The 27,291-nt window shown below is 40.6% G+C and overlaps 1 protein-coding gene across 2 annotated transcripts in view; it reads left to right on the forward strand.

The window, feature by feature from the left end:
• The first annotated feature begins 2,899 nt into the window (after positions 1-2,899).
• The window catches only part of glg1a (golgi glycoprotein 1a), a 35,739-nt gene continuing 11,347 nt past the window's right edge, over positions 2,900-27,291 (forward strand). The window contains exons 1-13 of one of the 2 annotated variants that reach the window (XM_035641615.2): positions 2,900-3,276; positions 14,054-14,083; positions 14,910-14,996; positions 17,151-17,366; positions 19,832-20,035; positions 20,640-20,711; positions 21,066-21,252; positions 21,456-21,670; positions 22,610-22,731; positions 23,297-23,398; positions 24,140-24,293; positions 25,453-25,494; positions 26,313-26,537. In XM_035641615.2, coding sequence (XP_035497508.2) covers positions 2,944-3,276; positions 14,054-14,083; positions 14,910-14,996; positions 17,151-17,366; positions 19,832-20,035; positions 20,640-20,711; positions 21,066-21,252; positions 21,456-21,670; positions 22,610-22,731; positions 23,297-23,398; positions 24,140-24,293; positions 25,453-25,494; positions 26,313-26,537 — 1,989 coding nt within the window. In that variant the 5' untranslated portion in view covers positions 2,900-2,943. The remainder of the gene's footprint in view (positions 3,277-14,053; positions 14,084-14,909; positions 14,997-17,150; positions 17,367-19,831; positions 20,036-20,639; positions 20,712-21,065; positions 21,253-21,455; positions 21,671-22,609; positions 22,732-23,296; positions 23,399-24,139; positions 24,294-25,452; positions 25,495-26,312; positions 26,538-27,291) is intronic. The other variant, XM_035641616.2, reaches the window with a different exon arrangement.

A 27,291-nucleotide genomic window follows, 5' to 3' on the forward strand; every position in this document is an offset into this window, starting at 1 on the left:
AGCTGAAAAAAAGAGTTAATCTGTCCTATCAAAAATCACCGACCATTATCACACCCAGATTTTTAACAGTGGGTTTTACATTTGGTTCCAGGGAACACAGATCCATATGAGGGGCACCACAGGCATCACTTCGTCCAAACATTAGTACTTCAGTTTTACTACGTTTAAGTTTTAAAAGTTTATGGCCATCCAGTATGACTTGAAATGCACAGTAAGTATAAATTATTATTATAGGATGAACTCTGTTTAAGTCCTCAGCAGCCCAGCACTGTAATATAAGAGCCTGGCAGATGCATCGACAGCATGGATATGTATGTTCATTTAGAAACTGTCTCCATTACAATTTAATTCAACACTAAACTGTTCCACTCACTACATTTCACAAAGACAATTCTAGTTTCGAGGTACAATTTGTACCTTTTCCACATTCAAATGACTAAAAAACAACTAGACCTGTGTTATATGTGTGGGAGAGTTTTGTACTGGATGATCCCAAATGTTTCCAATCATTTTTAAACCTGGAGGAATCTGTCATTTCAATCTAAGTACTGGTGCTTTTCATTTGATCGCCTGTCGATGGCGTCACATCCCCTTTCTATGTGTCAGCGTTGTTTGTCTGCCAGAAAAGTCCAAATCAGGGTTCCTAAGCAGTATGGAAAAGTAAGGAATTTTGATATGGAAAATCTGTAGGAACAATTGAATTTTTAATCCAGCATTATTCAGTGTGAATAAATCAGCTCCTGAACAATGAACACTAAAGGAATCCAGATCAGGGGAAGATGACTGCAATGACGACAACAACTCCCATGATCCCACGCTACCATAACTTCTGAAGATTCGTTCACACATGATTCTCACTGTGACAGAACAACCCCACCTCGAGTTTGGTGATAAACGCACAGATGAATTAACACCAGGGCGGCTGTGGCTGTGCGAATGTGAAAAAAAAAAGCACAGTAAGTAGCAGTGCTGTATGAATGTGTTTGTGAATGGGTGAATGGTACTTGTCGATAAGTCTAGAAAAGCTAGTAATTGTGCTGACAAACAAACAAAAATTGGTGGAGGTAATGAATTCATTACTGAAAGACAGGACATGAAATAGAATTATTAACAGACAAATGTCATAATCCTTTTTAACAATCTAGTTTGAATTACAGTTAGTTAATTTCTTTTATCATTGAACACTGTAAAATCAACAAATATCATGGTGACAGTCAGGGCTTGTAAAGGTAAAAGCAAATGATCTGGATTATCAAAAGTAGAAGGTAATAGAACACAGCTTCATTGTTTTGATGTGCATACAAAAATAACTGTTGGTTTATGGTTGATCTCAATTAAGCGTGACACTTTTTCCTGAAATGCCATGGATATGTCTAAAATCTTGAGTTCTGTATTCAAGTTAATGTAATGCAGCATCTGGCTTTTCAATCAGCAGGGAAATCAACAGAGCAATTCAAAGAAGAGGAAAAAAATTCTACAAATTCATTTGACAAAGATTCATTACATATATCAACTACATCATTACACTTAGAACATATTAGGGGTATTGAGATTTACCGGTTTTGGCATTTGATGAATTAAATATTGACATAATGTTAGTCATATATAATGTTGTGTAAAAAACAATCCAGTGCCTCTTAAATCATATTTCTCTTTCTGGTGTGATTGTATGGCTGTAACTATCTGGTTCACAATCCAACATTTCAAAAAGAAAGAGGCAAAGAACAAAATGCATAAAGTGAAAGAAAAAAGTGAAATTTTAACATTTTGTTTTCTTTAATTCTTAATTCTATTATAGTGAAATCTTTTGGCAACGATTGTGTAATGACAATCTGATATCGCGACAACCCGAGTGAAGATCAGTATCAACTGCCCAAACAAACTCAATGCTGCTTTCAAGGTCAACTCGTAAATCCCGGATTTTTGCTGCTCGTAAGTCATTTTAGTTGGAAATACAACTCTTAAGTAAAATTGATTTGTTTCTAAATTATGATCTGAAAGAAACGTTTTTGCAGCAAAATGTAAAAATAGAAAAAAGTTTATATTATTTGTTTATTGCAAACTGATTGATGTTGTTTGATGCTCTGTTTTTAATAATGTGTTTACAACTATTTTTTGTAATAAGCAAAAGATCATGTTGTAGCTCTGTTTTATTCACTGTAACAATAATAAATCATATAAATCACCCCACTTCTAACATTAACGTAACTGTATTTTAGGCTTCGTCACATTCTAACATGAAGGTATTTAGTGTGAGGTCGCATGTTAAGGTATGGAATATTTTTTAAATTCTTCTCAGCCTCGTTTCTGTCACCCACCTATGGAAGAAAATTGATAGAAGGATTTTTTTTGTTTTAATATATTTTTGAATAAACTCAAAAAAACGTTTGTATTTCGAGAGTGAAGTTGAAATACCACTTTGAGAAAATAGTCAACTCCTCTAGTCCATCAGACTCTCTGAACAATCTCTTCAAAACCATACTATTGTTTACTGAGGCAGTCACTAGTTTATGTATTATTAAAAGTTAAACTTTAGTTGAAATTCCTACTTTATTCTCCATATGCAAAATGAGTAAATATATATTTCTCCCCAGTTTTGATTGACTTTACTATCAACATTTAGACTTCTTTCATGCAAGTTCGGATTGAAAATGAAAAGAATATCTGCCTTGCCTCATTTTTTTTCTCATGCATGGACCCAATACTCTTTACACATTCATAATACCTGTACCTACCTCACCTTACAACACCTCAACATTGCGTTATTTGGTTGTGTGACTGGATGACTCAGAGCACGGAACCACACTCACTGGTGAATTATTCATGAGCTGGCCATCGCCATCCTGGAAAGAAAAGAAAAAAAACCTTACTGGAACTTTATTCCTAGTTCCCATAATCCCCACAGCTCCTGAATGCAGCAGCAGGCTGACTGGCTCTGTGAAGATGGCGGATTGTATACGTGTTCCTCTGCTCCTGCTTTTGATGTGCATCTTGGCGGCCGTGCATCCAATTCGAGGAGATAGCAACGTTATCGCTAGACTTACTGGTAATGCTGATAACCCGCAGAATCCCGCCGGAGGTGCGGGGCCGGCTGCGATGAACGCGGGAGCCGCTGACAGGAACCTGGGCGCCGGGGCCTCGCTGCCTCGGAGGCGCACTGCCGGTTGGAAGTTGGCGGAGGAGGCGGTGTGTAGGGAGGACCTGACCCGGCTTTGCCCCAAACATTCCTGGAACAACAACCTGGCGGTGTTGGAGTGTCTCCAGGACAAGAAAGAGGTAAACGCACGGGACGGGGGGTCTGGTGGCTGCAGGAGCGGATGCGGGGTGTGCCTGACGGAAGAACCAGCTAACGTTAGCTGCGATGGTTAGCCAGTCGCTAGCCCCATTATTGAGAGAACGTCACGCCGAACGCCGGTTAAAAAAGTCAGCAATTTTATGACGCATCGTGTCATCTTCACTATGCCATACACCAGAAAGCAAAACTTCACGCGTACGTGAAGTTGCCAGGTCCCCCTCTGTAGTTCGTCGTGATGCAATGCCACATATGGCGCTTCACCTCTCAACCACACGACAAGTTTTTGAATGGTGTCGCCCTGTATATTTTCCTCGTCTTAGACGTCGTTCCTAAATGCAGCGAACTGAGGCAGCGTGTTGTCACAACAACGACAACGACAACAACAACAACCTCGGCTTGTCCTCAGGGATTCCACCGTGAGCGCTAACGTAACAAACTGGGCAGTGTGTGGAGCGCCTGGACGGGGAGAGGCGGCTCAACGACGCCTCACACGGACCGGTAACCAGGCGGCGGACGACGCGTGCCTCGGGGCAGCGACTACCTGCCGCTACCTGCACTCCCCCTAAGTGAAGAGCGGGGCGTCACATGGCAAGTCTCTGTGACGACCCGCCGCGGACCGGGGCCGGTGCAGCCTGGTCTGTAACGAGAAATGTGTGGCAGACTCTCCCCTTGTCCACGGCCCCCCCCCCCCGCCTTCGGCCCGGGGCAGCACTAGAATCAGTAGCGCTCTTGTCGCCGTGGTCCATGGGGGGTAGTTAATGTTGCCCCGACATGTTTAGGCAACACATTGCCAGACAAAGACAAAGAGAAAACTCCCCTGTGCCTTGTGAGCACCAGTGCCATCGAGGCTTTGTACCAAATACCAGAGCTTGACTGACTTGAGTGTTTGTCTTCATTCTTTTTTTTTGACAAATCAGTGCTTTACAGCACGAGTCACATTCACACACACACACACACACACACTCCTACACTGCCGGAAGAGCCGCCAGAGCATATTTGGTGTCTTTTCCCAAGGACACATTGGACAAAAGTGGGGATCGAACCGCCGACCCTTTGGGTTAGTTGCGGACCGTCTCTACCTCCTGGCGCCACAGTCACAAAGTGGAAATGGTCGTAGTCAGTCGTAGCTGTGATTAATCGTCTTATGGTTTGGTCATTATACTGTGATAAAAAGTGGAGGGTGCCTGTCACACTCCCCGGGAGCCTCAGGCGACACTCAGCTGCAGCTTCGCCAGTAAATAGCCAATGAGAGAGCTCCGTCAGACCACATGTTCAACAGTCTTTAAACACTTTCTTTCTGCAAAATGAAAGCTCTCTGTATGGAAACTGCTACATCATCTGCCACATGTCTCCATATTCTTCGCATTGTTTGCAAACTCGTAGCTTCCTCTGTAGCAGCGCTACCTGCTGTGATGTGACGACCCCAGCAGAGGGAGCAGGACAGAGGAGATGACCCATAGTGACCGATGTCTGTGGCTATTACTAGTGTTTTTCTGTAACTAAGCAACCGGCTGCAGAGTAGACAATCTGCTTCCTGTTTACACCGTCATGCAAATGCCCAGTGTACATGGATGATCACGTGATATGCGTTTTTCAGGTGTGTTGGCTTGGACAAAGATTACCTCTGATTCAGAGCTAAAACGCTCGTCTGGAGATCACGCCACTTTAAAACGAAAACATAGTAGTGTCGATACAGGCCCTCAATCAACTTCAATGTTTTCGTAGTTTAGTTGACTGACAATTAACATTTCTTTCCAGAGGGATATTATTATTGATTTTATACAGTGTAGAGACTGTCAACATTATTGATGGTGCTCAAGAAATTAATTCAACATATTTTTTTGTGAAAATAATAAGGAAATGGATGAACCACTAACGGTATGAATAAAGAACTGGATATGTTGTACTGGTAAGATAAATATAATGTTACATGGCTCCACCCTGATGAGAGAATGTGAGGTTAGTTAGCACTATGGCCAGGGAAGACGTAGGAACTGTACATTCACACATTCATTTGTCACGAATCAATGTTATCGCACATCGCAGACTTTCCTCTCATCGTGTAGGTTTAGCAGTTTTCGAGCAGCAGGAGGATTTGTGTATCCTCTTCAAAACTTGTTTAATAAAAGGTTGAGAATTGCTCATCACATACTTGGTCTCATAGTGTAAAAACATAATTCGTCTTCTTCAGAGTTGCTGTTCTTTATGCTTTTTTTCTGAACTTGGGATTTCAGGTCACTAGGTAGCTGTTGTGACCTTTAGGCCCATTCAAGTGCATCCTGAGATGTCATACCTGCACCGTGGCTGTTGGCTGGGTAGCTGTTGTGACCTTTAGGCCCATTCAAGTGCATCCTGAGATGTCATCCCTGCACCGTGGCTGTTGGCTGGGTGGCAGCTGCCTGCTCACTGACTTCTTTAAGCTCATTAGCTGCTTGTCAGTGGCAGAGCTGCAGTGGAGCGAGGGACTCTCTATACGCGGCAGCAGGAGCTTACAGCAGCTAAGACAAGCATCGGTCTTTGCCCATTATCTGCTTACTCAAAATCACAGGACGGCGTCCTCTCCGGTGGTAAAAGTTGTCATGAAATACTTTGTTTGCAGAACAGTGGCTGCTAAGTAATGGATATGTTTTAAAGAAAGAGACAGTGTATGCTGTGTGAGTTAGTTAAAAAAAATGAAAGCATAAACAGCCTGACCGTTAGAATTGACTTGTGATCATTTGAAGCATTTAAACTGGGTCACATTCACGCATGGCCATTTTGCTGCTGTCCTAGTGTTTTGGACTGTTTGGTTGGATATAAAATTAGTCGGAAGTAGAGTGCAAATTATGACCTGATTCAATCTGAAGTCAATCAACAGAAAATGGTCAAATATGTTGATCATAATGTTTTAATTATAATATAAAATATTTGCAGGTTAATATTTGAAGCAGAATTACCCACCATTTGCCGGTTCAAGTTTTTTCAAATTTAAGAGTTTGCTCCTTTTCTTTGTACTATACTGGAGTCGCAGCTGCTTTTTTTATGTAGCCCAAATGATAAGTTGAAAACTGAGAAAACACTCAGTGTATCAATGATAATGAAAATTGTACTTGTAATCATCAACTGAATGTCTCTGAGTTGGACTGCTGGTCAGAAAAACCAGTTGCTTGAATCACTGCTTTCTGACATAGATTGTTAAGTAAAGACAATAATTGTAACTTGTCACTTGGGAATTTTGACATTTTTCATTATCTTATATTTTACAGACTAAACAGTTAATCAATACAATTATCAATGTTAATAATAGCTTGCGCTTTTCTTAACAAAGTGACCAAGTGCTACACAAAACGATAAAAACATCAACAAAACAATCAAATGAATTAAATTTCACACAAACGCAAAGAGTTAGTAAATCCTTGTTGTACATGGAAAAAGTCATCTATAATATTTTCTTGGATGAAGGTGAAACGTCTTCAAGAAATGACAACCAAGTCCAGTTGCTCCTGGTTCAATACCCTTGCAGATAACTATGATCTCCACAGACACAACTGCGGAGTGCACACACCCGTGAGAGTTGTAGGTGTTTTATTTTTTAGATTGGCCTCAAATATAAAGACATTAAATAGGTGCTTGGCAGTAGACACGATTTTCACATAAGTGAGAAACATAATTTGCAATTGGCATTAGTTACGTTACAGCTTTTGTGATATCTCGCCTGAGGAGACAACAGTCTGTCAGCGAAGTCAAACGTCAAGGTAAATGCTGTAGCCTCTCTTTTTGGTTGGAGCTCCTCATCTTCCTGTTCAGAATAAACCCGTCCTTTAAGTTAACTTGTTCCCTGTTTGTTAGTTCATCACCTTCATGTTGCTATCCTGCCTGCATCGGTGCCGTGTGTACGTCAAAGTGTCGTTTGAGACTGTGTTAATGTCACTGTGCATGCTGTTTAATGTCATTTTCACAACTGAAATGAACTGGAAATGAATGATATCATCTTAAGGAGAGAGAGAGACAGTGGTGTGTGGTTGATGATGACAATGGCGGGATGCCAGTTGTGGTGCTTTGTCCTTTTTTCCTACCTCACCAAGCAGTGTGCTCTGCCTTCCTGGGGATTTTGACATGGTCCTACAGTGTATTGTAATCATTTACCTCATCATCGGGAGGGACTGCTTCATTTTTTAAACTTGTGATCAGCCCAAGAAAACTTTCCTCTTTCCTGTTTTGACTGAGGTAAGGTAAAGTTTAGGTCTGTGTGACTAGGCTGAGTCCTCACCAGACAATGCACCAGCAGTGATTCTCACAGTTGAATTTAGCTGATCAAAATTCCAGACGTCTTTTTTTGTCTAGTCTGTAACCAGCCCTGTATCTTACTGCACAGTGCTTAGGCATTCCACATTTTATTTCCCACTTCTCCCGCAGCTTGACTTGATTCACTTTGAAAATGTCTTTCTATTCTATCTTGATATCTGTCCTTTTTCAACTTGGAACAACTAAAACTTGTCTATGATCAATAAAGACTGAAAACTACTTTTTCTTTCTACACTTTATTGCAAGTTGGCCAAAAATATTGATGGCTTCTATTGCTTAAGCAAATTTATGACATAAAAATATATTGTTGCTCCAACAGGACAAAAGGAGCTGAAAACCATTTTCAAGCGAAAAATCTTCAATATAATATATTACAATATAACTAGTTGTAAGTCACTTTGGACAAAAGCAACGAGAAAATCCAACAAGTTTTATCACCAGACGAAACCTGTGGTGGACGTTACTTTGTATCCAACATGTCCGTGTGAAGGCTCAGAGTCGCCCAGTTGGCACTCTGATGCTGCTGTTCTCTGGTTCCAGGGTGAGATTATAAACTGCTTTTAGACTTGTAGCATTTTTGTGTCTCCGGCCTGCCCACTGTCAGTCCTGCTGGTGGCTGTGGTTTTGTGTACGTGGTGCAGAGCCTCAGTCCAGAGGGAGGAGGCTCTGGGGATGGAAGACTTACTTCACTGTGGCCTGTTGGCTACGTGAAGCCGCCGTGTGTCTTCTTGTGCTTCATCCTCCCCGCTGTATCCGGTTTGCATGCAATTTGAATAAACGTCAATTAGCACATAAGGGCTGCATCACATTGTCTTTTAGAAACGGAGTTACTGCTGTATGTTCAGTCCTTTCAGCAACACAGGGAGTTGAACACCAAATACACGCAGTTTCACTGCCTTGCCCAAATACCACAACCCCTCTCTAGGAGCAGCGATCCTCGACTCTGATAGTCACGATTCTGACAAAAGTCCAAATCTAAAATCGTCATTTGCTAAACTAGAATGTCACTCAGTAGAGCGCTTACCTCTACAAAGGCCAAACAATCCTACACACGATTGTTTGTTCTGATAGTAGAAATATAGAAAAGAAAAAAGGAAGTGTTCTGATGACCAAAATTATTCATTTGTCATAAAAGATAGTTAAAGAAACTGCCCCTCAATCCACATCTGCACCAAAATATAATGGGTATTGTGATCCATATGCAATCCTTGACCACGTTATTCGGACACAGTGAACATCAATGGGTTGCTCCTCTCTTCTGGGTTCAGCCGTTCCAGCAGATGTGGAACCTGGGTCTGGATCATCCTGAGGTCAGGGCTCTGCGCGGGCCAATCAACTTCTTCATGTCCAACTTGGCTTTGTGCTTTTGGACATTGTCAGTGTTGGCAAGAAGTTGAAAAAACACTATTGTCTGAAATATGACGACTGTCGCATTAAGATTCTCCAGCATTGGAACTTCGTGGTTTACCCCTGTAAAAACACCAAAGTACACAAGCTCCTCAAGTCAGAATTCAACATCAATGACACGATAGTACTCATTATCATTTGAAATCAAAACTTCAAATGCCAGAAAGTACGTTTTACTTCCACCATCACTTACTGTGCAGCTGCAGAGAAGAAAACACCTGTTTTTCTGCTGCAGCTCTTCCTGCCTGCAGAAGAATGTAAAACCATCATGGATCCAGCAGCCCACTGCGGTGGTGGGATTTCTCTCGGTGCTCGCCATGGTCTGTCCGTTGTCAGAGTGGTTTGTTCTTAATGTGTTTGTTCGCGTGTGACAGAGAGTGGGCGGGGCTGAGTGAATCAATGTGCATGGCTCTACAAGAAGAGACAGTGCTAAACACTACAGTAGAGATCTTATGTCATTAGAAGCAGTGTAAAAATGTTTTCCGGCCACCATAGTCAAGGCGATCAATGGGAAATGGGTTGCCTGTCCCAGAATAAGTGTCCTGATGGAGAGGAAAATTTCTGAGTTATTGTGTTATAATGAAACAATAATAGTGACACCCCAGCCTCTCTGGTTACTGACTCACAGTACACTGTTGCTTTTAGGCTTGTCTTTCATTCTCCTAAACAAAGATATGAGCTGTGATATGAGCTGTTTTGACACATTTATTTTGGCCCTGTGCCAAAAATGACAACAAAAGTAATTCCTGGTTGCTCAGCAACGTCCTTTCGTGCCCTTTTCGTATCCGGTGTTTCTGTGGTCCCATTCATTCAGGCTTGTTGTTGACATTTACCCAAACCTGTTGAAACAATCATCTACCTTCAGCTTTGTTTTAACACTGTCATTACCAATAATTACCACAGTGCCTGTGGCTCATCCTTAATGCGTCTGAAGACACCGATGTCTTCAGTCCAGTATAACTAAACTGAATGTTTGTGACTTTTATGCGAGTTATGTGAAGGCTCCTGATGATCTTATATTATTTTATTTTGACTCAGGTTGAGGCCTAACAAAGGTAAATGTGGTTAAATGATAGCAAAGCAAACATGAACCTAAAGGTTTGGTCAGCTCCTCACTTACGACTGTGGCATGTGGTAACATGTTGGATAAAAATAGCATTTACTCAATAATTTTATTTTGAATATGTATACTTATGGTGAGGCTGAGTGTGTGCAGTTAAATTGGTGTTCCAGGTTGTCAAGACTCTTTCTTTCTGCTGGATTTCACAGTTTGATCAAATGTCTTCAATCTTTTGTGTGTTGTTGTCAGTGGTGGTGAAAGCGCGCACATCTGTCACACACCTGACCTGGATCCTCCCTCTCCAGCTGTTAAGCTGGAAAAAAGAGCTTGTGTTTTAGAGAGTGGTTCTGGCTGACCTGAATCAAGAAAAGTGGTTAAACCGCTTCTGCTTGCTGATGAGCTGCCTCCAGTTACCCATGATTAGTCTTTAATTGGCTAATTGAAAATGTATCATGCTTTGCTCAGTGTTTATCCATGTGGCTGCATTAAGTTCCAGCCCTGCAGCAGCTCCCGGAGACAACGTGCTGTCTTTGTTGCTGCTGAGCTGATGTGGCGAAGTGAGAAGCAGCTCCAGTTGTCTTAAAGTTGATCAATTCCTTGCATTGATGCCAGCATATTTTTCTGTCAGTTGCACAACGCCAAACAATAACGTATAACTCGTGCATCCATGCTGCTGGAAACTTGCATCAACAAAGAGCGATAGGTGAGAGGGAGAAACAGTCCAAAGAGTTGCTTCAGTTCACAAAGAAAGAAGACAACAGTGCTGGTTATAATGTCTGGAAACACCAGCATAAATGGTCATGTAATATGTGTTTTCAGGTGTAGAGGGGATGAAGATTATTTCTGATATGAAGATCTTTTTCTTTTTATTATTGAATACTTCACGAATAAGAAGGTGTTGGTAATGGCTGCCTTCCCTCTAAATTCTCTCCTCTTCCTGTCTCTACATTTCATTTTCTCTCTGCTCTTCTTCCTCTCACCCACTTCCAATTAAAGCTCAGACTCACAGTGGTTTTCCCAAGACGAGGGCTGATTAAGTTGAATTTAGCTGCAGCTATTAAAAGGAGATGGAGATTTAAAGAATGTTCATGTTCACTGAGAGCAGCCAGAACGTTAGCAACCAAAAGGAGGCTGAAAATCAGTCTGATATGAATGGGTGTGTCGGCTGTGGGTTGGAACGGTACACAGAATTCCCGGTTCGGTTCACACCACGGTTTGGACACCACGGTTCGATACGAGATCAGTACAATGGGAAAAATGCAACAAAAACCCCAAATGCAAATGTTTCTTTTAATTCATTGTACGAATTACAGTTTGTTCCACCTAGTGTCATTTAGTCTCCCCTGAGGTAGCTGGTACAGCTTTTGGTGTACCAAGTCATAAAATGTCAACAGTGAACATACACTCTCCATTGGTCATACTTTTAAATAATATATAATGTAAACAAATAAGTCACAATCATCTACAAAACTGGAAAAAAATGTTTGAGTGTTTGTTCCACTAAGGCACTTTAAAATAAGGAACTCAAACATTTTATTATTTTGCCATCTTATGCAGTTAAATGTAAACAGCGCTGACACAACGTCCTTGTCCGATCCTCCACTCGCTCACCGTTGCTATTGTAGCTCACTGGGAATCCAAAGTTTTCCCATAGCACTGATTTAAAAGAAGCAGGCGGATCCTCCGGCTCCAGTGGGTCTTTTCCACTCGCCATGTCACGTGTGACCGACTCAGCCAATCAGCTTAAGGAAGGGCTTACAGTTTAAGGTGTTCGTAATCTTCGCACCTCAGTTTTATACATTTTTATACTGCTTATTCTCTGTATGACTGCCTGCACCGAACCGTAACGTCCGTACCGTGACCGTTCAGCATGACTACACGTACCGTTCCAACCCTACTCAGCTGTGTTGGTTTTATTCTCTCCTATGTTCTATTACAGCTTCGACAGCTGGCCAGTGAGTTTGAGTTTTGCCTCGTTTGGCCTGAATCTATCTTATCTTATTAGCATTTTCTCCATTTTCATCAGCTTCTTGGTCTAATTCATTGGTATTTAATTTTAAATTGGCGTTTCTTTTGAGTAGATGACAAGTTTTTGTTTTCCGAAACGTGCATGTCCCTTGACAGATGGGCACGCCCACATTAATCACATTATGCTCTTCACAAGTGTGACGTGATGCTTGGCCGTTGAGGCCAGAGTTGGACAGAGCGTGTGCAGAGGTGGGGTTTTCCCTGCAGACTGGTGGTCACTCCAGAAACACAGAAAAATGGAGCTCCTTTTTAATTTTGTACATTCTGCCTTTCATACACTTTGCTGACACTGACACTAGAGCACAACTGATAGTGAATTTTGGGGTCTGATGACGTCACTGACGTCTCTTGAAATCCTCTCCTCTCTTTATAGATATTGTGAATATAAAATGATTACATAATCTGAGGCATTATTTAAAGGTAGGCACTGATTTTGAGCCAATTTACATAGAAATTACACTTTATGGTTAATGAAAATGTCTGTAGGGTAATGGAAAATGGAAAGAGAAAGTAGGGGAAGTCCTTTTTTTATCCATAAAAAAAAAAAAAGCTACTGCAGTCCAATATTTCATCACTTAGATATTCGCTGTATTGGCTGCAGTGTTTTCTGGGCTGTCCCCTAATTCAAATTCAACTTGTTGTCAGTGGAATTATCAGACATTTACTGTCTATAATCTAAAATGGCACTGGTGGATAACAGCAGGGGTCATGTCTCCAAATGAATTGACTGCATAAATATATATATATCTCAAAAGTCAAGAAGTTAAAAAAATAGGTTTTACTTTTATTTATTTCAGGGTACTTTTATTTCATAATCCATATTTATTTATTTCTGGGGACTTTTATTTCCTAATGCCACATTTAAATTTTTTGCCCTCCATTTATTTCCATTTCTTATAAGCAAATCAGGGGGCATTCTATCTCAGATTCAGACTAGAGCCGTGTGCAAAAAAAAGACCACTGAATCGCAAGAGAAGAAGAGTGCGGACATTGTGGAAGATATCGGTGGTGCCATGATGCCAGTGTGGAGCACTGTGCCAGCGGTGTGGAGCACTCAGACTCAGACTTGTACCAACAGTTTTTTTTAATTCACAAAACGACAATCAATGTTTTTTCAACTAGCGCTACATTGCTGCTGGCAGTGGGTGGTGGTTGTGTCAGCTGTCAGGGTTAGTCCGGGTCACATTTGGAGGACCATTTACTTATTTAACCCCCCCCCCCAAGTTGACTCAGCAAGTCAGCTCAGTGCTGTTTATAACATCTGTCTGTCGTCTATTCCCCTACTGTCCTCTCCCTCACTGGGACCACACTGAGGCCTGCTCATCACACTGCATTTACTGACTGTGTGAAGAGGACCTACACACACACACACACACACACACACACACACACACACACACACGCTTAGTCAAACACACACACACACACACACACACACACACACATGCTTAGTCAAACACACGGACAGCCTATTCCTGGACCATGCTGTGGCTTCTGTGTTGTAAACGGTCAGAAACTCTTCATCCATCTGCAGAACTCATTTTTCAAACACACACACACCCACACACACACAAAGTTGGCCTCCCTTTGGGAATAGAGCAGTGATCTGGGGTTTTCTCTGGTTAACGTGGCTCGGCTGCTGGTCGGGCAGGGAGTCTGACAGGTCACCTCAGGTCAACACAATACTGCATAAGCCACAATGGGCCCCAGTAGTCCTGAGTCAGGGGCCGTCTCTCTGGGAGGTGGTCATCTATGATGATGGACTTGACTGAACGCACGATCACACTACAAATAAGCTTGCAATGGATTATGGGCTGTGTGGGAAACTTTGCGCGTTGCTTGAGAATGTCAGTGTGGTTGACTCGTGCCATATTTAGTGTTGAGCAACCCCATAATTAAAATTGAAAGACATGAAGTTCTGAATTTAAAGCTGATGCTATCTCCATATTGCTGTCTAACCTCAACATTCTTTCTTTCAGGAGACGGAGATTGCTGCTGAATGCAACCATGTAAGTGTCTCCACGTCTTGTGTCACACCCAAAAACACAGAGTTCCCAGCATGCATCATACTATCCTATCATACTTTAGACATTTCCACAGACATATGCATCAGTATTGTACTTCCTGTACGTTCACTACAATGATAATTTGCCATTTGTTGATTTGGCAGTTGGTGAATGTTTAGACAAAATTAAGACTACTGAGAATTCAACGCAAGTTATATCCTAGCTGAAGCCAGCTTCTGATCTGGCCAATGATAAACCTGGTTACACTGTCGATTAGAGCCCAACTTATATAGATGTTTGGGGGGCAATGCCAATACTAGGGAGTAAAAAATATTGCTACCCATATATCGGCATTATATATATATATATATATATATATATATATATATATATATATATATATATATATATATATGGGCAAGATGGCGGTGCATGCAAATGCAGCGGCTCTATGCGCTCTAGTTTGGTGGGTTTTTTTCTGTCTGTCCCTGTCTTAGTTTGTATATCTGTGTACAGCTGACGTGCTTCCCTCTGGGAGGCGTTACAGGCAAAGACACACAACTCTGGATTCTGGGACATTTTTTTCGACAAGAAATTTGCACATTAAATAAGAAAAAACTCTTCAGAAATGTCATCCACGCATGCTGCTACGCACTCACACTTTACTTAACAATGTGCAATACAGATCAGTTTTTACTATTTATTCTAGTTTTCACCACCTTCACATTTTCTGTGAAAATGTTTCTGTGTTTTTAGATTCCAACTGTGTAATACAAAAAGGACACATGAGCCTGCAGTAGTTTCATGTTCTGTGTCTTCTCTCCTCCAGCTGCTGTGGAACTACAAGCTGAACCTGACCACTGACCCAAAGTTTGAGTCTGTAGCCGTGGAGGTCTGCAAGACGACAATCTCCGAGGTCCGTTTTAACACCACACCTTCACAGCTTCACTACTGGACTTTTAGTTCAGCTTCCAGGAAGTTATAAAGTGATAGTTTTTTTTGCAGTTTAGTGCTTGTAGTTGATTTTTGAAGATATGTTTTCTCACCTCACTCTTCTGCCAGCCTACTTGTTTGTTTGTCAGAAGTAAATACAGCTGCTGTGGTGGCCAGAAGAGAACAATTATGCTCCTCTTTACTGCTGCACACACGTGTTGGAGCATATTTGGATTCCTCTAAATGCAAAACGAGATTCAGCAGAAATTAAATCTTTCTAGAAAATTAATACAAACCAAAAAAAAAATCACACTCAAGCTTTAAAGAAAACATCAATCCATTTAGAATCTATTGTCTATTCATGTCCACCTGCCTCATGAATTCATGTAAACACAAATATGTGTTAGTAACTGAATTTATTTGAATATGGCTCCTTTTTGTCAGTTAAGGTCTTCCAGTTTCCCATTCGTTTGAATGTGGTCTCAGACTTTTGGACCCATGTGTTTGTCTCGTGATAAATGAACACTAAACATTTGTGGAAGTTGTAGTGGATTTTAAACAATATGAATCAGCCACTGTGTTATTTTCCAAAGGTCTCAACAGCATATGAAGCCTCCTGGAGTTGCACTCTACTTAAAAAACACCATATTTTCTTAATCTCACTTCGTCAGTCCCTCGTTTAACCATTGCCATGTTTCAAAATTCTTTTTTTTAAAATGTAGTTATCAAGCAAAATAAAAATAATAAAATTACTTTATAGATGTCCGTATCTCAAAGAGCAGCCTATCAAATTGCACAATTACCTCCGCACTGATATACACATTTCTGTTTTAAAAATGCCTCTCCATCATTGCTATGTTTAGGCCTGCCGTAATATTATCAAATATTTGAACCCCTAAAACGGAGACTTGAAAACACTGCTGGCCCTGTTTTAGTTTGAAAACTTAATGTGAACTGACTGGGACTTGAAATGAGGACGCAGAGACTCATTTGCTCACTGACTGGTTATTACCAGTCTCTACTACCAGCGGTGAATGCAAAGTGTTGCTAACACTTACTGTCTGTAACAGTATTTTCTGCAGTCAGGCGTGTTATCATGGACAGAGATTGATACAAGAGCTGAAATGTTTTTTTATTTAAAATGATAACGTATCATTGTGTGGATGTAGCCTTGATGATAAACCAGGTGTTGCTGAGACTGTGTTAATATTGTGCAGTTCATTCTCTGCTTATGTTAAAAATATGAATGAGTAGTTTTATTCTCACCACTCTGATAACACGTACTGTATGTGGCATCAACAAACAGGCAAGTTGTACACAACGGACATTATTTAGGGGCCAAAACATCAAACACCCGTTAATAATGTTGAAAATGAGCTATCAGTGTTTTCTAATAACTTCAAACTAACTAACAATTATTTTTCATCGGTTATATTTTCAATTATTTGAGTTATCTGTTAATTATTTGATCAATCTATTCATTATTTATTGCTTTGCCTCTTACTGAGACAAAAAACTAAATAAAGTCAGTGAAGAGTCGTGAAATCTATGAATGAAGAAAGCAACTCTAACTTTTGCCTAGTTAAACTATTCACCACAAACCAAATGCACTTGTATTGCTTCTTATGCCCACCCTAACCCTAACCCTTATTTACAAGCAACATTATAATCATATAATCTTTGTTCCATTAAAATTAAGCTATAATATTAATTAGCCTTTGTATTTATTTATTGTGGTAAACTTTCCCTCTGTTTATAAGAAGCTCTGTTATAAAACCAAAGTGGACAAATGAAAAGTGTGCAAGAGCAAAACGATTCCACTCATCTATAAATATCTTTCCTCTAAATTGTTTCTCACTGTACCAGAAACTCAGTCCCAGCGATGTGATTAGTCAGTAGTTGGGCTGCTGACAGATTGACACGAACGCAAGAATTCTGAGGCTGCTCAGTAATACAAGAACTGAATTTAGTCCACAGTGGCCCTCAGGTTTGCTCTGTAGCATTTGTTGGCAGATCTGTTAAAAACTGGTGGTAGATGTGTGCTTTAGTTAATTTCTATTGGACCTTTCACCAACAAGGCAGTTCAAAGTGCTTCCAGTTGTACAGAGTTGTAACATTGCCTGTGCACTTCACTCAGGTTAAGGAATGTGCAGCAGAGGAGCTTGGCAAGGGCTATCTGGTGTCCTGTCTGGTGGATCACCGCAGCAACATCAGCGACTACCAGTGCAACCAGTACATTACCAAAATGACCAGCATCGTCTTCAGCGACTATCGGCTCATCTGCGGCTTCATGGACAAATGTCGCGATGACATCAACGTGCTGCGCTGCGGCAGCATCAGCACTGGAGAGAAGGTGAGATGCAAAACCTGAAGTTACTCTGTTCCAAGATGAAAATTTCACCTGTTGACAGAATGCATTAGTTTTGGTTGAGATGTCATGTGCTTCTTGAATGCAGCTGTAAAAGATATATCTGGTGATATCACAGATTTTTATTTGCGGTCAATTAATTTAATCAAATGACCATAGTCAAGAACTGTTGTCCTCCCCCAGTAGAGCACTGGCACATATTAATGGGTGTCTGAACAAGTGAAAGGACTGACATGCCACGTTGCTGTCTTCAGCAGGGCAGGTAAAAAGAACAGTACCTGCGAAAGTCGTTTTTATGGATTTCGCATTGCATGTCAAGCACTTCCAGTTTCCCAGATTTCTTGGAGGGTATGATGAACAGAGAAGTTTAACGGCAGTTTGTGAGTGAGCAGAGCGAATTGATCTCCTCTGAACGTGTTTCCCTGCTGCTGAGCCGAGCTAAACTCTCATAAGCCCGTTAGACACGCAATTATTATGGGAAATCACATTGGTGCAATTAGAACTCAGAGGAAATGATTAATTTGTCAGCAGGAGTGGGGTTGGTGTAATTATCAGGAATTGGTCATGGCCGCTGACTCCTGTGTGATGGAGAAGAGACTGACCACCCTTGCCTTCAACCACTCTGAGAAAAGAGTTTGTGTGTATTACACCTGCAGCTAATGACTGTCAATTATTAATTCATCTGAGATTTTTTTCAGGCGTTAGCTGCTATTGTACCAGGATGGACACTAGAATATGAATGTGTGGTGTTACAGTCTAAAATAAAAATAGCTGCAGTGTGGAATTAGATTAAGAATTACCTGAAACAAAAATTGTTTAGCTTCTGGCTACATACATACTACTACGTTTTGATTGAAGACGGTGTTTCACGTCTAGACGTGTTTTAGCTCCGTATCAGGTTCAAACCCCATCCATACGAGCACACTTGAAAATGTATATCATGTGACCATTCAAGTACACAACCGCTTGCCGGTGTACTATCATCAGTGATGGACAATGACTCCCACCCCATGCACTGAACAGCTCCTTCAGCGACCGTCTCCTTCACCCTAAGTGTGTGAAGGAGCGGTACCGCAGGTCCTTCCTTCCTGCTGCTGTGAGGCTGTACAACCAGCACTGCTCTAAATAGGACACACAAAGGACTCAACCACTCTAAAATAATTCACGGATACACTTAAAGTGCAATAACTAAATGTGCAATATTTATATTTTGTATTTTTAAATATCCCATGTGCAACTATTGCTACTGCTCTGTATATAGCATTTATATACCTTTTGTGTTTTTTTATTTAATGTAATTTTTTTGTAAAATTTTGTACATACTAACCCTTTTTTGCAAATTTCTTATATATTCTTCTGTCCACTTTGCTGCTGTAATGCCCGAATTTCCCCATTGTGGGACGAATAAAGGTATATCTTATCTTATCTTATCTTAAACAGGAAGGAGATTGACTACTCTGCAGTTGCTCACAGCAGAGTTGCTTACATAGAGGAATAAAGGGAATAACTATGAACGAGAAACGATAATGTTAAAAGTAAGATGAGAGATTTCTTTTCTTGGGCCGTCGATTAGGTGGAACTGTTTCTGACAGTAATTGTTGACAACGTATTACGTTTACCGCTGGCAGTCGAGGTGCGACAGCAGTCAGGAAGCAAATGCGTGTGACTACATCAGCGTTTCCAAACGTCTCCATTTTTGCCCATCCAGACTACAATGGAGCCCTGGAGTTTTAAGAACTAAAACAATTTGAACTTCTCCATTTTGAAGATGTGCGGAGGCATAAATGTAGCAACAGTGATGTTTTAAAATGAAAACATATTAATGTGGATGTAGCCTCAGTCATTCAAATACCCTAGTAAAACTAGCATGTATGATTATTGTATTATATATGTAGTTTTGTGTCTCCAGAGGAGAAACAGGTAAGTTCATCCTAACCCTTTCACTGGGGCTGTTTTATACTGAAGAAATCTGTTGACAGTGTGATCTCATCTAAAGTAACAAGGACACTGTTTGTGGAAAGCAGTTGTAATTGAATTAGGGAAACTGGCCCTTTTAATAAACCTTGTCAAGAAGTCAAAGAAAGGACTGAAACTGCTGTGATGTATTGTAGCTGTTGAGTAGCTGTTGAAAGTATTTGGGTGAAAAGGCGTCTTTATCTACCTGACATTATTGGTCACTGGAAATTTCAATATTTTGCACCCCTGCCAATATGAGTTAAGAGGATTTCCAATGCAGAGTGGAACTCAAAACAAGGAGTGCAGCTGGGAGCTGGTCAACCAGCATATAAAATACACAGATAAAGGCTGTGTCTTACTTAACAAATGGAACATGAGTCTGAAATGAACAGGACATTTCATTTTTCATGAATGGAATCCTCATGGTAATAGAGCTAAACGACTGTGTGGTACTCAACTGTACCTGCTTAAACTCTGCTGTGACCTCCGTGCAGGACGTCCACTCTCAGGGCGAGGTGATCGCATGTCTGGAGAAAGGTTTGGTGCGGGAGGTTGAGGAGCAGCCGGGGGCACCCGCCATCAAGGACGACTGTAAGAAGGCCATAATGAGAGTGGCCGAACTGTCTTCAGATGACTTCCATCTGGACCGCTACCTCTACTTCGCCTGCCGTGAGGACCGCGAACGCTTCTGTGAAAATGTAAGGATTTATGCTCATATCTTCAGGACCAGTAAAGTCTTATAGTACCTTGAGTTACGGCTTTGTAAAGCAACTGACTGTGACAAGTGCACTTAGTTTCCTTTTTTCTGTAGTTAGACTGGTATGTTTAATAATCCTAGGACTGTCTACAACCTTTGTATTCTGTTTACCAATAACATACCTCATATGATATGAACACTTATTTTGTGCTTTACTTTTTCTATTCACTTTTATTTTTAAAAGCTTACTTTATTTTGTGCTTTAAGAAAACTCTGTTTTCAGGTTCGTAAACAAGCTGAATTTTGTTTTGTCAAACATGCAGATGGGTTTTACCATCAAATAATTTTCTAATTATTAACTCCTGATGATGCAGATCTGCCTTATTGTGGGAGAAATGTGTGTTAGTTAAGAGGGTCACTGTGTAAGATTAGTATATAATAGGTTATAAATGATTGCATGTCCTGGCCAAGAGACGGACTACACTTAACAGGTCTCCGCTCAGGATAAATCATCTCTGTGACATTACCATGACTCTTAATTATTGACTGATGAACAACTGGAGCAGGAGATTTTTATTTACTTTGTTTGGTTTTTGATTTTGCAGACACTGGCCGGAGAGGGACGAGTTTACAAATGTCTCTTTAATCACAAGTTTGAGGAGGCAATGTCTGAGAGGGTGAGTGCGTTTTCACTTAGATTTTAGACTTTTCTTCTCCACCATCTTCAAGAGCAATGTAAGATTTTCCTTTTTACCAAGTGGCAGGTTATTCTGGGCATTTCCAGGTGAAAATAATGATATACAAATAGTTTTTTTTGTTGTAGCCCTGGAAACATTTATATTCTCATATTTACTTTAGTGTGAATTGATCTCTAAAGATTGAGTGATAATGTAATGCTGATTTGTGACATTGAAATCTGAACATTAACATCCAATCCTGTGATGGTGGCCTTTGACATCAGAGTGAAAAAAAATCAAATCTGAGAGTTATAAGCCCCGTTTGTGACGCTGACGGCGGCTGTGTGTCCCTAGTGCCGTGAGGCGTTGACCACCAGGCAGAAGCTGATCGCTCAAGACTACAAGGTGAGCTACTCGCTGGCCAAAGCCTGCAAGTCAGACCTGAGGAAGTACCGCTGCAGCGTGGACACCAACATGCCCCGAGCCCGAGAAGCTCGTCTGTCCTACCTGCTGCTTTGTCTGGAGTCCTCCGTGCACCGAGGTGAGAAGCTCCGCCTCACAGTTCAGTCGTCAATCACTGTCAAACTTTTTTTTTATAGATTCAACAATAAACTTTTCACATATTATCTAAAAATATCTCCATTAATGTCTACGTTACATTTGATAAAATATTGCTGAGTGTCACATAGTTTTAAAAACCCCACAGTTTAAAGTTTGTGTGGCCGCGTTTGAATGGGTTTTCAGGTCGTGTGGTCAGCGGCGAGTGTCAGGGCGAGATGATGGACTACAGGCGGATGCTGATGGAGGATTTCTCCCTGAGCCCTGAGATCGTGCTGCACTGTCGCAGCGAGATTGAGGGTCACTGCTCCGGTCTGCACCGCAAAGGTCGAACGCTGCACTGCCTGATGAGAGTAGGCCGAGGGGACATGGGAGCGATCGACCCCAACTGTCAGAGGGCGGTAAGTCGACATTGATAGAAACTTCAACCTTGACTGAGTTAAGGATAATACCCTCTCTAGTGTTACTAGTCAGGTAAACAAATGATTAATATTTTGTTCATTTTTAACAGTTTAGGCGCATAAACTAGTATTTTATGCGGCCGCCTGCAGCGCCCCCCCCCAAAATAATGCCTGGATGTTGTTAACCAGTGCGATGGAAATTGGGACAGACGATATCTGGTCAAAGCAGATGTTTGGTAGCATTTTGAAGTAGAAAATAAAAACAAGGTTGTATGTAGGATCTGTCAGGACAAACTGTCGCTTTACCACTCGACTGGAGGAAAACCACATTCAGTTCTGGCATGTGGATGTTAGCCTTCAAGGAGTGGCTCCACTTCTATCCCACACTCTGCAAACCGATATGAGATTGTTTACTTGTATGTAAATAAGCCGTTGATCCATCCCACTCTCGTGAACACGAGATCTCAGGAACATTTTGAGGGAACCCCCCCCCCCCAATTCTGGAAAAACTGTCACTTTGACTCAAGGGGCAAAGTGATTAGAATGTGGCGGTCAAAGGTCACTGTGACCCCACAACACACCTTGGCCGTAACTCAAGAATTCATATGCTTATTATGATACACTTAATACTTTTCATTACACTTCTCAAATCTTCACGACAAACAGTAAATATCATATGAGTCTGGGCAGACATGGGTGTAAACTGAGCCTCTGTGCAGGATTAACTGTTGATGTCCCAAGTTCAGCAAGTCGAGTCTGTTACATTGAAAAGTCGTTTTTCAGGAATCAGTAGGGAATAAGGGAAAAAACATGTTACTTGATAAATTCCAAGATGTTACTGTAAATATTTCGACGCAGATCCTGGCTCTTTTTTGGGGGCCCAGTAAAACCCTTCCTACATTTCCCAGAATGCCTTTTAGTACCCTTTTCTGTCCTTAGCTCCAGACCCTGATCCAAGAAGCCGATCCCGGAGCGGACTACCGAATCGACCGAGCTCTGAACGAGGCCTGTGAGTCCGTCATCCAGACAGCCTGCAAACACATCCGCAACGGAGACCCCATGTGAGTCCTCCTCACACTCCCAAATCACTTTGTATAACACAAGCGGTCGTGATGCAGTGTGTTTACTGATGTTGTGAATTTCATGTTGCTGTTATATTTGAATAAATTACTTAGTTTTCACTGTTATGTTATTTTGTCATTCATTAGGTAAAATGTCAAACCTGTCAGTGAGAGGGAAGACAGAATAACATAAACAAGTCATAGAAATGAACTTTAACAATCATGTAACATAAAAAATTAACACAAAACCTCTTTGGAGGCAGTTCATCAATCAATAATTATATCACCCACCTTTATAATGTAACTTGTGTGTGTGTGTGTTAAAAATTCTGAAAAGATAAAATGACCTTTCCCTTTTTTACAGTATTGCTCACACTAAATGATCATGAAAGATTGCATGCAACAGGAAATATAGGTTTTGTTTTTTCACTGCATGTGAAAATCTAATATTGAATATTGAACTTTAAACTTTTCACTTTAAACTTTTCACATCAGAGTCTACAGTGTTTAGTTTTGTGCGTGGCATCTGTTAGACGCAAGTATATTTGTGTTATTTTCCCTGCAGGATCCTGTCATGTCTGATGGAGCATCTGTACACGGAGAAGATGGTGGAGGACTGTGAACACAGACTGCTCGAGCTGCAGTACTTTATCGCCAGAGACTGGAAGTAAGATGTGCTAACCTAAATTCATGTTATTTTCAAATGCTGTTTAATACCTTTGTGTCTTTATGATGCTTATACTTGTTTTTGTTACATTTCAACGGTGGACAAATTACACAACTCTGTTACTTGAGTAAAAGTATAGATGCTCCTCGTCAAATGTAACTCCAATAAAAGTGAAAGTTGCTGAGTGAAATTATTACTTGCGTAAAGTACAGGAGTACTTGCTTATTCAAAGTCCTTTTTTTTTCATCTCAACGCAGTGTATACTGTCACAGTACATTAAAATAACCTAATGACTCTAAAACAACCCACTAAATGCATGATTTGCCTATATAACCTGAAGAATTAAAGGTTTTTTAAATATGCTGTAAATTCTATAGAAAAATAATCTGCTTACTTCAACGCAAATGTAATGAGTAATGAGGACCTTTATAGAAATGTAGTGGAGTCAAAAGTACAATATTTGACTTTCAAATGTAGTGGAGTAAAAGAAAAAAAATTCCAAAAAAACCAATACTCGAGTACAGTACTTAAGTAAATGTACTTTGTAACTGTCCACCACTGCTTTACAATCAAAATCTATTATCATGTTTACAATCTACATATTCCCTATGTGAATGCATATATACTGTTGTGGCAGATGTACAGTACAGTGATGTTTGAACTGTGCACTGACACATGATGTACCCTAAGTGAACAATCCACTGTGTTAATCATGGCATTATTCCCTGCGCTGCTGCTCAGGCTGGATCCCATCCTGTATAAAAAGTGTCAGGGCGACGCAGCTCGGCTCTGTCACACTCACGGCTGGAACGAGACCAGCGAGATGATGCCGCCCGGTGCCATTTTCTCCTGCCTGTACCGCCATGCTTACCGCTCTGTGGAGCAGGGGCGCAGGGTGAGTTTTTGTTCACCTATATTACAAATAACAGCATAATAGAATCATTTCTCACTAACCAACAGTGGCGTCTGTCAATACAGATTCAAGTTTTGCCGCCACTGAACTGTGAACACATTAGTGTAATTGCAGTTTTCATTGTAAACAATTTTCTTCCGCGTAGAAAATGCAGAATCTGTTCGCATGGTGGTTAAAGAATGATTCTGTTTTACCGTGACAAAATTTGCTGTTTACATTCCTCATGTCAGTGTATTTACTGCAGTGAACACCACAAACAGAAGGCTATTCGCCTTCATCACACTGCGTCAACAATGTCGATAACAATAAGAATATCTTCAGGTACTTATATTTGATGCAAAGTAAATAACAATAATTCATTTTTTTACCCTTGCGCTCGCTAGAAGTTGTTTTAAAATGTCAGCCAAATGTTTGAACTGACAATATGAATATTAGGGCTGGGACAATACACTTATATGATATCATGATACTTGGGTACTGATTCAATATGTATTGTATGTATTTCTTTTCTTCCCTAACCCTTCAATTATACACTTCTAGAGCCCATGTATATCATGAGTCATATTTCTAAAAACAATGCTCATCACGTCAGTCTTTATTTCAACAGCATCGTTGCTATAAACCACTTGGCTTGTCGTAAAGCCCATGCTGATGAAAAAACTGTCATTAAGAGTAACACTGAAGAGGACAGTCGATTATAGGCCGATACAGAAGTCTTCTAGCGTAAGTTAAGTAAAGTACTGTTATGGTGGAATGAATCAAAGCAGAGCCACGGGTGCTTTTATTCTGAAGCACCCGGTCGGTCCATGTTTCCTCATCGATGTCTCTGTTAAACTTGAGGATTCATTTTCCGTCACTGTAACAAACTAGCGATTTACAGCTCTCCAGTTCACTTGATGATGCTGACAAGCTAACCAGCTAGCTCCCGGGCTAACTGCTAGCTGCTAGCTCTTATTATAGTCCTCAGTGTAAATAATAAATATTGTTTCTGGAATCAGTGTGGTGATTCTAAAATACCCCCATCCCTAGTAAATACACATTCATTACGGCAGGTTGTTGTATGCAGAAGAAAATAAAACCATTGGTAAATACGCAGGAAGTTTATCTGAACTTTCTCATTGACCAGAGAATATTCTCGTAGCTCCCCGGTGGGGCATCTGAAGCAGAGAACCACGGTTTCACTGTGAGTACGTCCTGTTGCTAAACTGAAAACAATCACAGGAAACTGGTTGTCTGTCAATATGTCATGATGACTGGTGGTTTGTAGTGGGGAGTGATTGGGTTCTGGTAATTCTTCTGTGGTATTGGTGCATGTGGGAGCTGATTTTCAAGAGGAACTGCTGAAGTGAAGTGAGCTGCTGAACAGCGATGGGAAAAATCCTTATATGGTTACGTGATTAATCAACTGCAGTGAATCAATGTGCTAGCTGTCCTTCAAAGTGATACTCCACCTAAACATAGAGTTTTAGTATTTAACAAGTCGTTTCCTCCGTCATCAGGAGAAACTTTACAATCAGTGGATTATTTTACATGGCAGACATGAATCTGTGCATTTTTTTCTTTGAGTTTTACCTTAGTGAACTTTGACATATAATATCTTGTCCTTGACTTAAATGCCCCACAGAAGAGGATTGAATAAATACGTCTTGTCCAAGGCTGTGACTAACAATTATTTTCTGTTTTACTCTGTAAAATAATGAAAAAGAAACTACTGGACACTCTGTATTCAGCCATATTTTTGCCAAACAACAACAAATCATCTATGTGTTTTACTTATGTGTATTGTGTATTTTATGAATGTTGCCTTTGTTTTTTTATTATAAAGCGCTTTGTCTATTAAATAAACTTACTTTATACAGTCAAATTTGAAAATACATTTGTAAAGGACACAAATACTAAAACTCTTATAGTGGAGTATCAGTTTTAAGCCTCAGTGAATGATAAATGGGAGATATTTCTCTGGCCTTTTTCTAACTGGACATGGTAATTGTTCTCGTGCAGCTCTCCAGGGACTGCAAGGTGGAGGTGCAGAGGATTCTCCACCAAAGGGCGCTGGATGTGAAGCTGGACCCTGAGCTGCAGAGACGCTGTTTGACCGACCTTGGAAAGTGGTGCAGTGAGAAAACGGAGGCCGGACAGGAGCTGGAGTGTCTGCAGGACCACCTGGAGGACCTGGTGTCTGACTGCAGAGACGTGGTGGGAAACCTGACTGAGCTGGAGTCAGAGGTAACAACCATAGCTGCTGCTGCCTCGGTATCCCATAGTAATCTCACTGGTTCAGCAGCTAACGAACAATAAGACAATACTTCTGACATGGGCCCCCAATTCACACTTCATAATAACTTAAGCAGGGTTTGTTTCTGAAGTGTGCTGTACTAATACTGGAAAAGTGACAAAATAATAATCATAATAAATGTAATGTTAACAATAAAATCCATAACAGACTGCTTTTGAAAAATGTGCATCTTAAGATAAATTGCTGAATTTCTTGAAAATGAAATACATATTGTAGCTTGAGTTTCCTTGTTGGAGTTTTTGTTATCTCCATTCCATATTTTAACTTAACAACTTAACTTTAGAATTTAGGTCTAAACAATTTCACCTTAACAATCAAACAGCTTCAACATTACAATACATTCATTTAGCAGACGCTTTTTTTCCAAAGCAACTTACAATAAGTGCATTCAACCATGAAGATATTACCCAAAAGTGCAAGAATCATATCCTCACCTCCTTTGTGAGCAATAACATCTCCTCACCACCTTTTCTCCCTTTTTTCTGTCTTCTATCTCCACCTCCTACTCTTGTCTCTCCTCCCTGGGGTCTGTGTACCTCATTCACTGAGACACTCACATCAATCTAAACCACTAGTTGTTTGAGAGATGAAACCATTTCAGGGGATTATTTGAAGATTGTCATTTTTTTAATTAAGATGTCGATTTATTGATCAGTTCAGATCAATACCAAATTGTGTTTATTC

The sequence above is a fragment of the Scophthalmus maximus genome, chromosome 7 (assembly GCF_022379125.1).
Source record: "Scophthalmus maximus strain ysfricsl-2021 chromosome 7, ASM2237912v1, whole genome shotgun sequence".
NCBI classification, from domain to species: Eukaryota; Metazoa; Chordata; class Actinopteri; order Pleuronectiformes; family Scophthalmidae; genus Scophthalmus; species Scophthalmus maximus.